We start from the raw sequence: 14,809 nt of genomic DNA, 5'->3' as shown, positions 1-14,809 counted from the left end.
AGGAGCAACAAGCACATCTGTCCCTTTGAAGTCCAATAAGATCTTCTAAATCAAACTCACTGAAGTAACCAGGTAGATCAAAGACAATCGGTACAAGGCATCTTTCACAACTACCTGAGAATAATGTACACATTTGGAGTTACATAAACCAGAAATTTGTAGTTCTCCACTTAAGCAAGCAGGTTCACTTGGAGATCTGGGACAATCTTGAGAATCTCTTGGAAGGAGTTCTGATCTAAGATCCACTCTGTATCAATAGCCATCAGCCGTGGACAAGGCATACACAACCACTATGAGAGACCATCAGGTGGTTGGGAGTGAGGAACAAATCCCTTTCCCAAAGAAAATAATTTGAGGGATTATTGCTGAGTTCTCGCGTAAGAGCTCCCTTTCCGGAAACAACCAACTACTGCCTGATTGTCAATTAAGATTCTTAATACACAAGTTCCTTCTTGACCAAGCTTCTTCAATCTGAAGAACACAGCCATCAGGCCCAACACCATCATGTGAAGTGCTGCAAACTAAGGCAAGAATTTCCTGAATACATAGATTTCCTCCCAGAACTGGGTCAACAACTGAAGCAAACTGGAAAAGGCCTATAACCATACCTAGAAGAAACAGGACACTAAAGGATATTTCCTTATAAGCCTTTGCAAGTTCATGTTCCAGCAAAGACCTAAACACTGGAATACCTTCTCTGGAGCTAGTCTTGATTTTGTAAAGGTGAAGAAAAATCCTAGATGATGAAGAACTTGCAAGACACAATTCATGTATGTGAAGGACATTTGTCTGTGGCCTGACCAGCTGGTCACTCAAATAAGCAATGACCTGAACTCCTTCTAAATGCAGTAGTTTAATTACCAACTATGCTTGTTTAGTGAGCACCCTATGAGCTATGTTGAGACTGAACCTGTGCAAACTTCTCCCAAGTTGAAAACCTTAGGTAAGGCAGAATGAAATGAGCAATATAAACATGTTTTGGCAGGATACAAACATCCACCCCCTTGAATCTGACACGCTGACAAGTCTGTTCAACAAAAGCTCTTTCTCCCTTTCTTCATCTCTGCAAACTGCTCTTGCACAAAAACCATATTTACATTAATAATTTCTAGGAATATTTTTTCATTTGAGTTACTTGGTGTAAAAGCATACCACTTCGTATGTTTACATTGAATTGTCACAACTGATCTAGGTTAGATTTCAGTCCAACATTGCCAAAAACCCCAGCTTAAGCTATGCTGCCTAACAAGTAAGAAACAAAATTAAAACTCATATTATATAAAAATAATAATAATAATAATCCTACATAACCAATTCCATGCTGGATGGGATTCGGTGAATGCCTGTCACACATGACTGAACATTCATTATCAAACAAGGATAAGCAATCAAAATAGAGGGACTTGTATTAACACTATCACATGTCTATAGAATATAAATAAATAATTTAGAACCTAATTAACTGTACTAAAAATAAAATTGAGGTAGAATTCTCATATCATTGTCAATTAGAAAAGAAAACAAAGATGTCTTTATACAATGACATACAAAGAGGGTTGCCATATGTAAACAAACACCCAGGTTAGCAGTTTCTTCTGCATTAATAAATGGTTCTCATTGAGTGATGTGAATTCAGTTAGTAGATGTATTCAGTACTAGAGGTGCTGTAATGGTTCAATAGAGCCTGAACACATGAAGCTCTCTTATACACACTGAATCCGTCCGTTGCGCGCTGATACACTGGCCCTAAGGTAGGAAAGACAACATTTCTTTGGTACATCTCATTGTATTGGACTCCCTGTTCTAGCCTTTACAGTTAATTTCTTGGGAACCACACAGCAGCCTAACTAAAAAAACAGGGCATGTAGTAATCTATGACATGAACACAAATTTCCAATTGCTCCCACTTATGAGAAAGTCTGAAGTAAACAACTTCAATGTTATAAAATAAACAACTGAATTTCATTCATAAAATGTATGCTGCAATCTATGACAAGAACATAAAATTTAACTTTGAATAATAAATTGAAACTTGTTAATGGACATGTCTAATCATAAATACATCAATTTTCAAGACACTGCTTGAAGTTAGGATATCTAGATTGGTATATAAATATATTATTAGTAATAGCAACTACATATTAACTCAAAATATAAGTTTAACTCCACTATAAATATATTTTAAGTAAGAAACCTACCTCATCGGGATATTTGTCACAAAACCCATCAGGGAATTTTCCATCCCTAAGATTAGACATAACAGATAGCCGTTCCATCCCAGTTGAAAATGGTACTAACATCTCGAAGAATATGAGTCCCAGAGAATATATGTCAACTTTGTAGTCGTATAATTGGTTGTTCACCTGGAATGACAAAAAAAATTGACATATTGCACAATCTTTGAAATCCACATATCAGTTATGTCATAATGACTTTTTAAAAATTAGAATTCCAAAGTAGAAAACATTTTCAATTAAGGAGTAATATCACCATTATCACCATCAGAAGTTTCCAACACCATTGGATTTTTTTTCTAACTCCTTAATATCGTAACAAACCGCAGCAATACTAGTCTATACAGTAGTGCTACAAAGGGATGACACGAATATTAGTCATTGCTATATTATCTTTGCTGCATCCATTGTTCTCAATGGAAAAGGGTGATACAGTATCCCTGTAGATGTGGCATGAGTGGTATTGGCATATTTTCCCAAATACTGTACTAAGTGATTTTGGATTAAAGAATGACAGGCAGGGTAACAAACATGGCACCAACACTTAACATCAACAAGTACCAATGACTTGAAAATGAGCAAAAACTGTTAATAATACTGAGGGTTATTTGCTAAAGGATTTTGTGAAGAATAAACTCCTCCAAAATTATTTTTTTCCAACATCCTAACCTCTAAAAAAGGAAGTTATTATGAAAAATATTATTTTAATAAAAACAAATTATTACTATAATTACCAGATATTAATATTGCTTTTCTTTAGAAGCTCTGTTTAAAATTATTTTAAAAGAGACAAATCATCTTATGCTCCCCCAAAGCCTACCTTAAAATATGGTTCTTGTACAGGTAGTTTAAAATGCATCTAGATGAAGCCACTGTTAATAGAAAAAGTGTTTTACCCATGAAATCTATAAGTGAAAGATTTTCCAACAGTTCAAAATTAGAAATTTTTAAACAATGTAAAACCATTTAAATTCCAAAATATAAACACAACTAATAAAAGCCCTAAACACATCAGCTATAATACCTGAAATGGATATATGCAAGTGCTTAAGAACATTTACTTTAGCAAGTGGATGGATCCAGACTACCAACACTGTCTTCTGACTCGTAACCTGGTTATCTAAGAACGACTAAGAATGCGGAAATGCAAGGAAACTAGCAGCAGACAGGTAAGGTAAATAAGAATTTGAGGCTCTGTGAGAAGATATAGACTGTAAGGCGCAGTAAACATTCAGAACCCTTACTAATTGGAACACTATTATCATTCAACTGCAAGGTCAGGTTATAGTTAACAACCGGGCATGTAAGAACAGAATTATTACTATTGCCTTCACATGAACTCACTAGCCTTCTGAGATTTCAAAAAGGAAGCTAAATAATAGCTTTTGAAGCTTACCACTATAAATATTTGGTAGGTTAAATGTGTATTAAAGCACGGTGTTATCATGTCATTATTGTCACAGTCTCTGCTACAAAAAATAGCCTAATCTTTTCTGGATTTTTCCCCCTGAACTAAAAGCAAATTTCATTTGCACTTTGAACTTGAAAAGTATTTTTCCATAAGAGGAACACTGAAGTACAATATGTGCACACCTCACAATGGTTAGTTGAATCTCAGTGCTATGCTTGTTCGGTACTTGCTAACAAATCCCAAGGAAGACAACTTACATCGTACTAAAACTTATCACAATTTAAAAGAAATACAAGTAATGTGTCCAACCGATGCAACTAGGAAAATGAAATAAAGATCCTCTGGCACATCCCTGCTTTTTGCCATTAACCACTAGTATGTCTCATCGCTTTACTAGAGGCATGTGTCTTTTAAAAGTAAAGAAAATGACAAAATTCTAAAATTTTAGGGGTATATGTCAATAAAACGAGCTTCTAGAGAAGAAGCAAAATGAACATTAAGAAGAGGTTCATAGAAACAATTAATTATGATCCATGATAAAAAGGAAAGCAGAGACCCAGTATAACAAATTTAACCCTTTTACCCCCAAAGGACGTACTGGTACGTTTCACAAAAGCCATCCCTTTACCCCCATGGACGTACCTGTACGTCCTTGCAAAAAAAATGCTATAAAAATTCTTTTTTACATATTTTTGATAATTTTTTAAGAAAATTCAGGCATTTTCCAAGAGAATGGGACCAACCTGACCTCTCTATGACAAAAATTAAGGCTGTTAGAGCAATTTAAAAAATATATACTGCAAAATGTGCTGGAAAAAAATAACCCCCTGGGGGTTAAGGGTTGGAAATTTCCAAATACCCCGGGGGTAAAAGGGGTTAATCTGATGTCTATTCTTTAAAGAATTACATTCTGAACGGGCTGAATATAAGGAATTTAGTAATTATTTATTGAGTACAGTACTCCATACCAAAGCAATTTTCCCAGAAGACCCCACACAACTATGAATGATAACTTCTCAAGGGATCCACTAATATTGGTAACTGCAACTTCTAACACAAAGGTTTTGCTGCTTTATAAAGGTCTAGGAGCTAAAGCAGTTACTTGACCGTCGACTCGATAAACGGTTTTGTGCTCTATTGCACACAGGCAACGTTTTCTGATAGCACTCTGCTTCAATGGTTGTTTACAAATCAACACTAGCCCAAGCCTAGCATGGCTTCTAAAGGCTTTCTATCTGCTTGTCTGAAACATAGGCTTTCTTGCCCTAAACCCCCAAAAGTGTGGACAGAACATTCACTGATGTTCAAATACTGTACAGTAAAGCTCCTCATGTAGGTGACTGGAATAACTCCACCAGCAGAGATCTGCTCCATGTTACATGCTTCATGTTTTCCTTCTCATTTTTATCAACAACTGCTTCAACCATTAAGGCTTGAGAAATCCCATATTACATCATAGAAAACTAAACTATGTTTGGACAACAGTAGCTTAACCTTCTGGCCCCTATTATCATTTTTGGAGCTTGCAAACTGAAAAAGAAAATATAAAAAATTTCTAAAGTAATTTGTATTTATCTAATTATACAAAGCTAAGTCCATTAAATAGGAACATGTCCAGCGAAGTTGGAATTACAACTGAATCCTTAAACATGTAGATGAAGTAGTAACCGGGAGGGAGGTGAAGGGAGACACTCGACTGCCTGACTATATCACGTCACTTTTAAGGTGGCTGGTGGAACTTAAAGGACTCAATGATCTGGAACACTAGGACACTATCGTTGGTTTAAAGTACAGTACAGTACACCAACAGGTAGGAAAGGAGAATATTGACATGCTTGACTCATGACGTTTTCCTCGAGATGGCAGAGCCCACACTGACCTCATGAGCCTCCGTCATCAAAAGACTCGCAGAACTAGAAGGAACACTGAATGGGTACTTCCTTCACATCCTGCTAATGCTAAAGAGGGTTGCGACATTCACATGAGTGAAGTTAAATGTTGCAATGTAAGACAGCCAGGTTCCGAAGACCTCGGGCATTTCAAATAGGTTCGAGCAAGAATTGTCTCCTTACTATTATTATTATTATTACTTACTAAGCTACAACCCTAGTTGGAAAAGCAGTATGCTATAAGCCCAGGGGCTCCAACAGGGAAAATAGCTCAGTGCGGAAAGGAAAAAAGGAAAATAAAATATTCTAAGAAGAGTAACAACAATAAATATCTCCTATATAAACTAGAAAAACTTTAACAAAACAAGAGGAAGAGAAATAAGATAGGAGAGTGTGCTCGAGTGTACCCTCAAGCAAGAGAACTCTAACCCTAGACGTTGAAAGGCCATGGTACAGAGGCTATGGCACTACCCAAGACTAGAGAACAGTGGTTTGATTTTGGAGTGTCCTTCTCCTAGAAGAGCTGCTTACCATAGCTAAAGAGTCTCCTCTACCCTTATAACAAGAGGAAAGTGGCACTGAACAATTACAGTGCAGTAACCCCTTGGGTGATGAAGAATTGTTTGGTAATCTGTGTTGTCAGGTGTATGAGGATAGAGGAGAATATGTAAAGAATATGCCAGACTATTCAGAGTGTATGTAGGCAAAGGGAAAATGAACCGTAACCAGAGAGAAGGATCCAATGTAGTACTGTCTGGCCAGTCAAAAGACCCCATAACTCTCTAGCGGTAGTATCTCAACGGGTGGCTGGTGCCCTGGCCAACCTACTACCTACAAGAAAGGAGCAGAAGCCCCTTCCCTTCATTATTGACATGATAGAGCCTGCACAACTACCTTTTGCCAAAGCAGGGAAGAGGGACAATCTTGAGGGATAGACCCTATAGTGTCCTAACCAGGTAGCAGGGGTTGCGTGTACCAAAGGCCTGAAAAAATGGACCAACTGATCACAAGACCAGGTACAATGGTAGGTAAGACTTGCTCGGAGCTTCTGAAAAGTAGTGTCTGAAGGAGGTAGAAGAGTAATCCATTTTATTCCTTGATGCTATGAGTGGATCTGAGCCTCCAACTAATCAGAAACTGATGCTCTATCTCTCTGATTTTCCTGTTAAAATTACAAAGAAATTTCCCATCAAACTGCATTCCCAGGTATTCGTACTTTTATTGGAAGAGTAATCAGATTTCTCTAATCTTAATAAAGATTGAGAGGTAGTCTCTGTTTGTCCTGGAGTGACTACGAAATGGCATTCCAGGCAAAACTTAACACTCAAATAGATACACAAACAGCTGAAGAAAGAGGAAGGGTTTTGGAATACCTGAAGGCTTGCATGTACTACAACTCCTTCAAGTCATCAAGAGGATGAAATCTCCCTCTCTAAGGGTTGAATATGGAGCTAAAGTTCCGATTGAACACCGAACAGATGTACTGGTTCAGCCAAGAGGAGAATAGGCCCATGCTCCTTCCCTGTGACAATTCATAGAGCGGACAGGAGCCGCAATCATTCCACCTCTATCATATCTCCAGAGATGGAGCCTGGAAGGTAGGTTTAGAATCAATCCAAATAGGGGATGGAAAGAAAATGACATATTTAGGGAACCCTTACTATCCTTAGGAAACAAACCTCTGTGCCACTCACCCTATCTTCTTATTCCTAACCGCATTCCTAGACTGAAGACTCGGCCCCTTCCAGAGGAAGAAGGTGCTGGCATTAAAAAAATTAGAAACTTACAAAATTCTACGTTATGTCTTCCTACTGAAATCCATATATCTGGTGGACAAAAACTAAGGGAGACAAAAAAGGATCACTCCTCAATTACAGTGTCCAGTCACTATTTCAGGGAGGAAGGTTTTAGATGGTAAGTGTTCATCTCCCTTTAACAACAAGACAAGTACCGCTTATAATGTACCTTATTTAGCACACTCTAGATAATACTAAATGCTCTTAGCAAGTTACAGTACTTTTAAACCTCGCTGCATTGCTTTTGCCTTTTATATTTCATCTATTGCCTTTGGTTGCATAGAAATATAGCTCAATGATCCTATCAAACAAATTTATGACAAACAACTATCCTTCTCTACATCTGAGGATGGTGCATAAAACATCACACCCTTTCCCCTACTGACCATGAAGTACAATAAATTGTAACTTTAGCAAACTTATCCCAGTTAACGAGGTAAAACTTATGGTGTATTTGTTTTTCAATTTATTCTTTGCACCTTGAGTTTAAGACACAAGTATAAAAGGTCATGCTTTGAAACTTGTGTCATAATTCATATGTTTATCTTACCTCAAGCAATACAATTGTGTGCAACATTATCATAATTCACCTGTAAGATAAGTGAAATATATATGTCATCAATCACCAAATCAATCAATCAATCAATCGCTGGTTTACAGAAAGTGTTATTGAATACAAAGAAGATAAAATGTCTGGAAATAGAATAGTAATGTATAGAAAATATTCAAACTAAAATAAAAATAAAAATTAACAAAATGAACTGGTGAAGTGAGAGGCAGTTATTCTTCTCATTAAATTTTAAGTTAGCTCACCCACACTCATTGACACTGCATGTACCCCACAAAAAATTGATTTGTCAATTATATCGCTACCTCATTGCAAGAGGGTCGTAACTCCAAATTTGCTAGTTTTGAGTTATAAGGTGTACAAGATTGCCGAATTGATTCTGCATCTTTTGGTAAAAGAGTCGTAAATCTAGGTGAGTTAGCGGCCGAGAGATGGCACTAAGAAGATTGTGAAACTTGATCAAATTCATAGGACTTAGCAACTTTCAAATGCGTCTCCTGAAAAATCAGGAATTTGGAGTTACGACCCTCTTGCAATGAGGTAGCGATATGGTCTTTTGTCCTTCATATCTATAACTGCAAAAAAAATAGCTTAACATGCTAGAGGGAAAAAAACCTTTACATTTAAATGCACAGCATCAAACCACATCTGACAGTCTAATTTACTTCAAAATTCTAGTTTAAACTACACTCGGGCACACTTTTCTATCTAGTTTCTCTCCCTCTTGCTTTGTTAAAGCTTTTCTAGTTTATATAGGAAATATTTATTTAAAAGTTGGTACTGTTCTTAAAATAATATATTTTTCCTTGTTTTCTTTCCTCACTGCGCTATTTTCCCTGTTGGGGCCCCTGGGCTTATAGCACCCTGCTTTCCCAACTAGGGTTGTAGCTTAGCTAATAATAATAATAAGAAGAAGAAGAGGAAGAAGAAGTATCTTTAATAATGTAGTAAGATATCAGAACTGCAAGCATAATGAAGCAAACTAAAATATCCCAGAGGCATAAAAATTCCAACAGAGTAATCTTAAATAACAAATACCTGCTCAGGACTCATGTACAACTGCGTTCCCACTCTGTGGGTATGACGGTGATCGGAAAACAGAGATGGATTGCCGTCTGCTGGAGTTCTAATTTCTTGCTCACCCTCGGTGATTGTTGTCACTAGGCCAAAGTCTCCAATTTTTATTTCGCCATCCAATGAAAAAAAAATATTGGAGGGCTGGAAGAAAATAATTATCTTTTTTTAAATTATAAAGCAATGTAAATACTATAAAGTCTATGGTATAATCTGAAAAAGAATTTTCTCAATGAACGCTATCAATATATTGTAACCGAGTTTATCAGTTATACAAAGCAGAAAATATTACAAAAATCCTCTGTACACATCAAACATATTCAAGAATCTATAATGCCTTATATGCCTTTGTTCCCCAATTATGTGATATCCATTTTCTTTTAACTAAATTTGTATAGCAATATAGGAGTACAAATTCTGATAAATCCTACTGTTAATTGAATTTTAATAATAAAATCTATATCTATACTCACCTGATGTAGCCAACTCAATATTAACTTTAACAAACACCTACCCCCAAAAAAAATGTTTTCTTCCTTCAGGAGGCCACACTTATTGCCCACCAGTGACAAGTGACATCTGGTGGTTAGAGTCAACCTAAATCAGTCTCAATGTCAAAACATATATCCCATCATATTGACTACATTACAGAAATAAAATGCCACCATTCTTCTTCTCAGATCTGCACAACCTTCCCTTCTCTAATCTTGCAATGAAGCATTTTACTGTAGTTCCTGAATCTATCAGATCTTTAAAGGTTCTTGCCTCCTAGTAAGTAACAAGAACTTATAATGTATCCTACACCTTAACATTCAAGATAGCATATACTGTACATTAATAGTACAGTAATTTCATATTTCCAGCCTAATTAAACAGTAATCTACATTTTTCAATCAGTTTAAGAGTTTACCATTAAAATGTATCATGTCTAGAAAGGAAACTTATCAAGAACTAATGGAAAATTTAGAATTGTATTATTGTACGAAAGAAATGGTAAAATATTCTGGTATGTTCATCTATAGTGTGCTACTGTTGTTAACACACATTAAGTATGTTAGTTGGTATGTTACATCTTCAAGTAAAGTCAAGTAAGTTAACTTTAAAATGGTTTATTCTTTAAAAACAACTGAGTTAACATCTCCATCACAGGAGTATAGCTGGTTTGGTCGGATGACCATTCCGTATGATGTCTTAGTAATAACTGGCTAAAATATCGATATCACAGATATCGTATAGTCAGTTAACTCAGCATTTAAACACATAATGTAAACTAAACATTAGTATAGGAAGACACCTGCATCCGGTGGCGACACAATTTCTCACGATTCGTATTTGTGTTTATTCTTCATAAAAATGTTACATTGCTGAGATCTGGTATTCGCGTCCAGCTATGATCTGACTACAGCACTTCTCACGCTAGCTTCTACTTCCACAATGACGTATTACGTCATGTGTTTTAAACATGTAATATATGATTATTACACACCTCCCACTTTGTTATTTCCTGAATAAAATAATTGAATCTCTCTTAACTAAAGTCATTTGTTTATAGCACATAGGAAAAACTTGTCCATAGCTCTCTTCTTAGAAAGTGCTCATAACTTTCCTTCACCATATTATGAAGAAAAAAAAATCTTATGTGCTGGCAATTATGGTAATTTTACTGTCATGTACTTAGAATATTCTGATCACAAAAACTTTGTTTAATAAACCAAAAAAATTACATCAAGAATTAAATATACATACCTTGAGATCACGATGCATCATTTGATTATCATGGACGTATTCTACAGCACGCACAATATCATTAAACATGCTATAAATGATCTTTTCTTCCCGTGACTCACAGTTTTTTAAGAGCCAGTCTTTTAAACTCTCCTTTTGGCACAGTTCCATTTGAATATATAGGAAAGTCTTAGGACGAGGCTTATTTTCGGCCTTAATCTTTGAAGCTGTATCTTCAATTGTTATACCAAGACTTAATGTTCGTGGTCGTTCATCGGCAGAAGAACGCCCACCTTGTATTGGTTGGCTTTGCACGCGGCGTCTCTTCACATTCTTATCACTAACAAATAAATCTTGACTAATGTCATTTTGGTCATTGTTTTTCTGACTAGAGTATGCAGAAGTACTGTTTTGTGAGCTGTGAACGGACAAACTATTTACATTATTTGTGGAAGAATCCATAAAAGCTACTGACTGACTATCATCCAACTGGAGACTACAAGCTTGCGTTCCACTCACACGAGTTTTATTAATGTCTAAACAATCTTTAGCATTATCACAGGTATTTTCAGAAATATCTTTTTGCTTTTCAAATAAAATCTCAAAAGAGTCTTCATTTACAGAATAATTTGTACTATTAACACCAACATTATTCACAGAATTCTCAAAAACAATATCCACCGAATCATCTTGTAACTGATCACTCGAGAACTGCTTATTTGAATGTGTACAAGAAGCTGACTCTGAACTTGAACTATCACTGTCATCTGTGTCTACTGGATACTCTTCACTGCCAAGTGAAGCATTACTGGAAAACTCTAACATCTGAGGATTGTTAAGCTTCTTCACAACTTCAGACAGCGAGTCCTTTGAAGCTCTCTCTGAAGGCTTGTCAAGTGTCATGGCTGCTTTGAGCTTATCCTGCGTCTCTTCTTCTGGAGAGAACACAGTATTTGATAATGTATCGCTGTGAAGAAAGAAAAGTTTTATAGTAAAATATAGCACCATATTCTTTAATGTTTCATACAAAAATACCATAGCGTATTAATGAAGATTTTTACAGAATTCATGAAATCTAAATGTAGATATATTCAGGGCAAATTTAAAACCAAGCCTGACATTTTCTTCCATGTATTATTGTACTGTATCAGAAAAATTAACCATTAAAAGAGGTAAAACCACAAAAATAATTATATAGGATCATTTTCTACATAATACTGGTAATGAAAAAATATAACAATCATAGCTCTTCATCTCGCGAATAAATTCTTATAATTTGCAGAACAAAACTTACATAATACTAATATTCTAAACATGAAAACAATAAGGACGTTACATCAGTCATTAAAAACAGGTTATGTATCAAATTTTTGTAGTAAAATAATGACCCAAAAAAGTTTTACAAATCTACTGTAACTCACCCATTCTTCCAGAGGTTTTCTGCTTCACTGTACCAACCAATGGGTGGCGACTCCAACCAGCTATTATAATACCTCACAATATTAGTATGATTAAGTCTGGCAAGTGCTCTGACCTCCCGTTTCACTCTTTCTGCAGATTCCTCTCTGAAATAAAAAACATGATTTTAAACCAAAATACCGTATTTCCATAATGACCTGTTTAGAACATACTATTAAGTGCTAGTTCAATCTTGCAGCAAATGTTTTTGTGTTGAACAGGCTGACGTAAGTCTTTTTATAGTTCTTATATAATAGACGTTTTGACGTTACTCTATTTGAAATATCTTAATTGTTCATTATTTATAACATTGTCTATTTCCTTATTTCCTTTCCTCACTGGGCCATTTTTCCCTTTTGGAGCCCTTGGGATTATATAGCATCTTACTTTTCCAACTAGGCTTGTAGCATAGCTAGTAATAATAATAATAATAATAATAATAATTATAATAATAATAAATAATAATAATAATAATAATAATAATAATAATAATAATAATAATAAAAATAATAGTGACAGGTTAACAACCTCTAAATAAAACAACAATGAAAATTTCTCCTAATTCCCAAAGTCTTACACATCCTTCTTTAAACCAGCAGCCAAAACCCTCTCTAGATGGTGAGAATAGGGTTATGTGCAGTACAAGGCCAGAGGCCTAGACCAAGAAGGTCAAATATGTTTCGGATTTAAGTGGGCCTAATCGCCAAAGGAAAGTATCACATTAGAAGTGGGGTGGAGGGTGGGTCCCTAGTTCCATTCAATTGTAAATATAGAAATAATAAATATTTATTTACATGAATTCCACTGTATAGAACAAGCTGGATAGCTGGCTTCAAAAGTAAAGGAGAAATGATACATGTAAACAACTAGAACTAAATGCATCTCACAAATAAAGTCAAATATCTTATTCTATTTAAGCCAATGCTATAAATGAATAAAATATGGAAAATACAATGGAAAACCTCACAGTAAGTTCAACTTCCACACTCATTTCAAATTATTAACCATGAATTAGCTTCAAAACTGACAATTTATCAAAAAAATTAAAAATTACTAATGGAAACTTTAATATGTTGCACTTCACAGCAATTGAGTCTTTGCTATAGAAAAGAGGAAGAACAACCCCCATGTTTTCTTCCCTATTTTGGGATAATAAAGTGTTGATAAAGATTTCATCAAAAGTCTATACATTCAATAAACTCAAACTAAATACTTACTTGGAGGGAAGAGTTATTCTCTTAACAGCATACTCATTTAAATCCAGTTTGTTATAAACTTGAAACACAACTCCAAAACCTCCTCGACCAAGGCACCGTACAGGCTCAAAATCACTTGAATATCTGTAAAGTACAAAACAATTTAATCAACTTATAATTTTTCCTAGTTCTGATTTAATGCATAAATACAATTTAAATGATAACACCTATTTATACTCCTCTAACTCTCATATTGCTTCTACTTGAAGCTTCTGTCGACGTGTACCCAAAAATAAAAATTTTCCAGTTTCTCTCCTTGCGAAACTGCCAACCCCTCTGGCAGTTGACGGTAACTTTCTAGCCACTGATACGACATATCATCTCCTTTTCAGTTCTCAAAGTCAAAAACTCGATCATTAGTCTCTTGACATGCTGATCAGTGGGGAGGAGTGGTGAACATATATATGAATATCAGACGAATATGAAAATAATAAATTTTAGCATTAAAATTCTGTTTACTTTTATAAAACTCCCCTGATGTTCTTATTACCAATTCACACACACTAATGGAAGTGGGATAATGAAGGAAAGAGGTAGGAAAGTAACATTTCTAGTTGGATCCCAAAACTATACTCACTAACCACCTTATAAAACTAGATTAATATACAGTATAATACATAAAATCTTGAACTTTCTCACTGAGAAAAATAAAAGTATAACACACTCCAAATTTAAGTTGATAAATTAACTGTAAATTGTTATTTATACCTATAAATTCCTAATAAAATGTTATTTTCCTTAGTAAAATAAATTTTTGAATATACTTACCCGATGATCATGTAGCTGTCAACTCTGTTGCCCGACAGAAAAATCTAAGGTCGGGATACGCCAGCGATCGCTATACAGGTGGGGGTGTACATCAACAGCGCCATCTGTCGAGCAGGTACTCAGGTACTTCTTGTCAACAAGAACTCAATTTTCTCCTCGGTCCACTGGTTCTCTATGGGGAGGAAGGGAGGGTCCTTAAATTCATGATCATCGGGTAAGTATATTCAAAAATTTATTTTACTAAGGAAAATAACATTTTTCAATATTAATCTTACCCGATGATCATGTAGCTGATTCACACCCAGGGGGGTGGGTGGAGACCAGCATACATGTTAACATTAGAAGCTAAGTATCCCGTATTTCATTTTAGCAGTTATTCAAAATAACAAACATAAAATAAATAAGTACCTGGTAAGGAAGTCGACTTGAACCATTACTCTGCCTTTTTAAGTACGTCTTCCTTACTGAGCCTAGCGATCCTCTTAGGATGCTGAGCGACTCCTAGGTGCTGAAGTATGAAGGGCTGCAACCCATACTAAAGGACCTCATCACAACCTCTAATCTAGGCGCTTCTCAAGAAAGAATTTGACCACCCGCCAAATCAACCAGGATGCGGAAGGCTTCTTAGCC

General features: G+C 35.5%; 1 protein-coding gene across 1 annotated transcript in view; it reads right to left on the bottom strand.

Annotated features, from left to right (window-relative positions):
- The window catches only part of LOC137658030 (eukaryotic translation initiation factor 2-alpha kinase-like), a 63,586-nt gene that overhangs the window by 8,042 nt on the left and 40,735 nt on the right, over positions 1–14,809 (bottom strand). The window contains exons 7-11 of the mRNA XM_068392745.1: positions 13,373–13,495; positions 12,119–12,262; positions 10,719–11,664; positions 8,937–9,116; positions 2,199–2,363 (exon numbers count right to left, since the gene is read on the bottom strand). Of these exons, the coding sequence (XP_068248846.1) occupies positions 2,199–2,363; positions 8,937–9,116; positions 10,719–11,664; positions 12,119–12,262; positions 13,373–13,495 (1,558 nt within the window). The remainder of the gene's footprint in view (positions 1–2,198; positions 2,364–8,936; positions 9,117–10,718; positions 11,665–12,118; positions 12,263–13,372; positions 13,496–14,809) is intronic.

Source organism: Palaemon carinicauda, chromosome 18 (assembly GCF_036898095.1).
Source record: "Palaemon carinicauda isolate YSFRI2023 chromosome 18, ASM3689809v2, whole genome shotgun sequence".
Taxonomy (NCBI): domain Eukaryota; kingdom Metazoa; phylum Arthropoda; class Malacostraca; order Decapoda; family Palaemonidae; genus Palaemon; species Palaemon carinicauda.
Note: the sequence above shows the minus strand (reverse complement) of the source record. Positions and strands in the feature narration are given on the sequence as shown.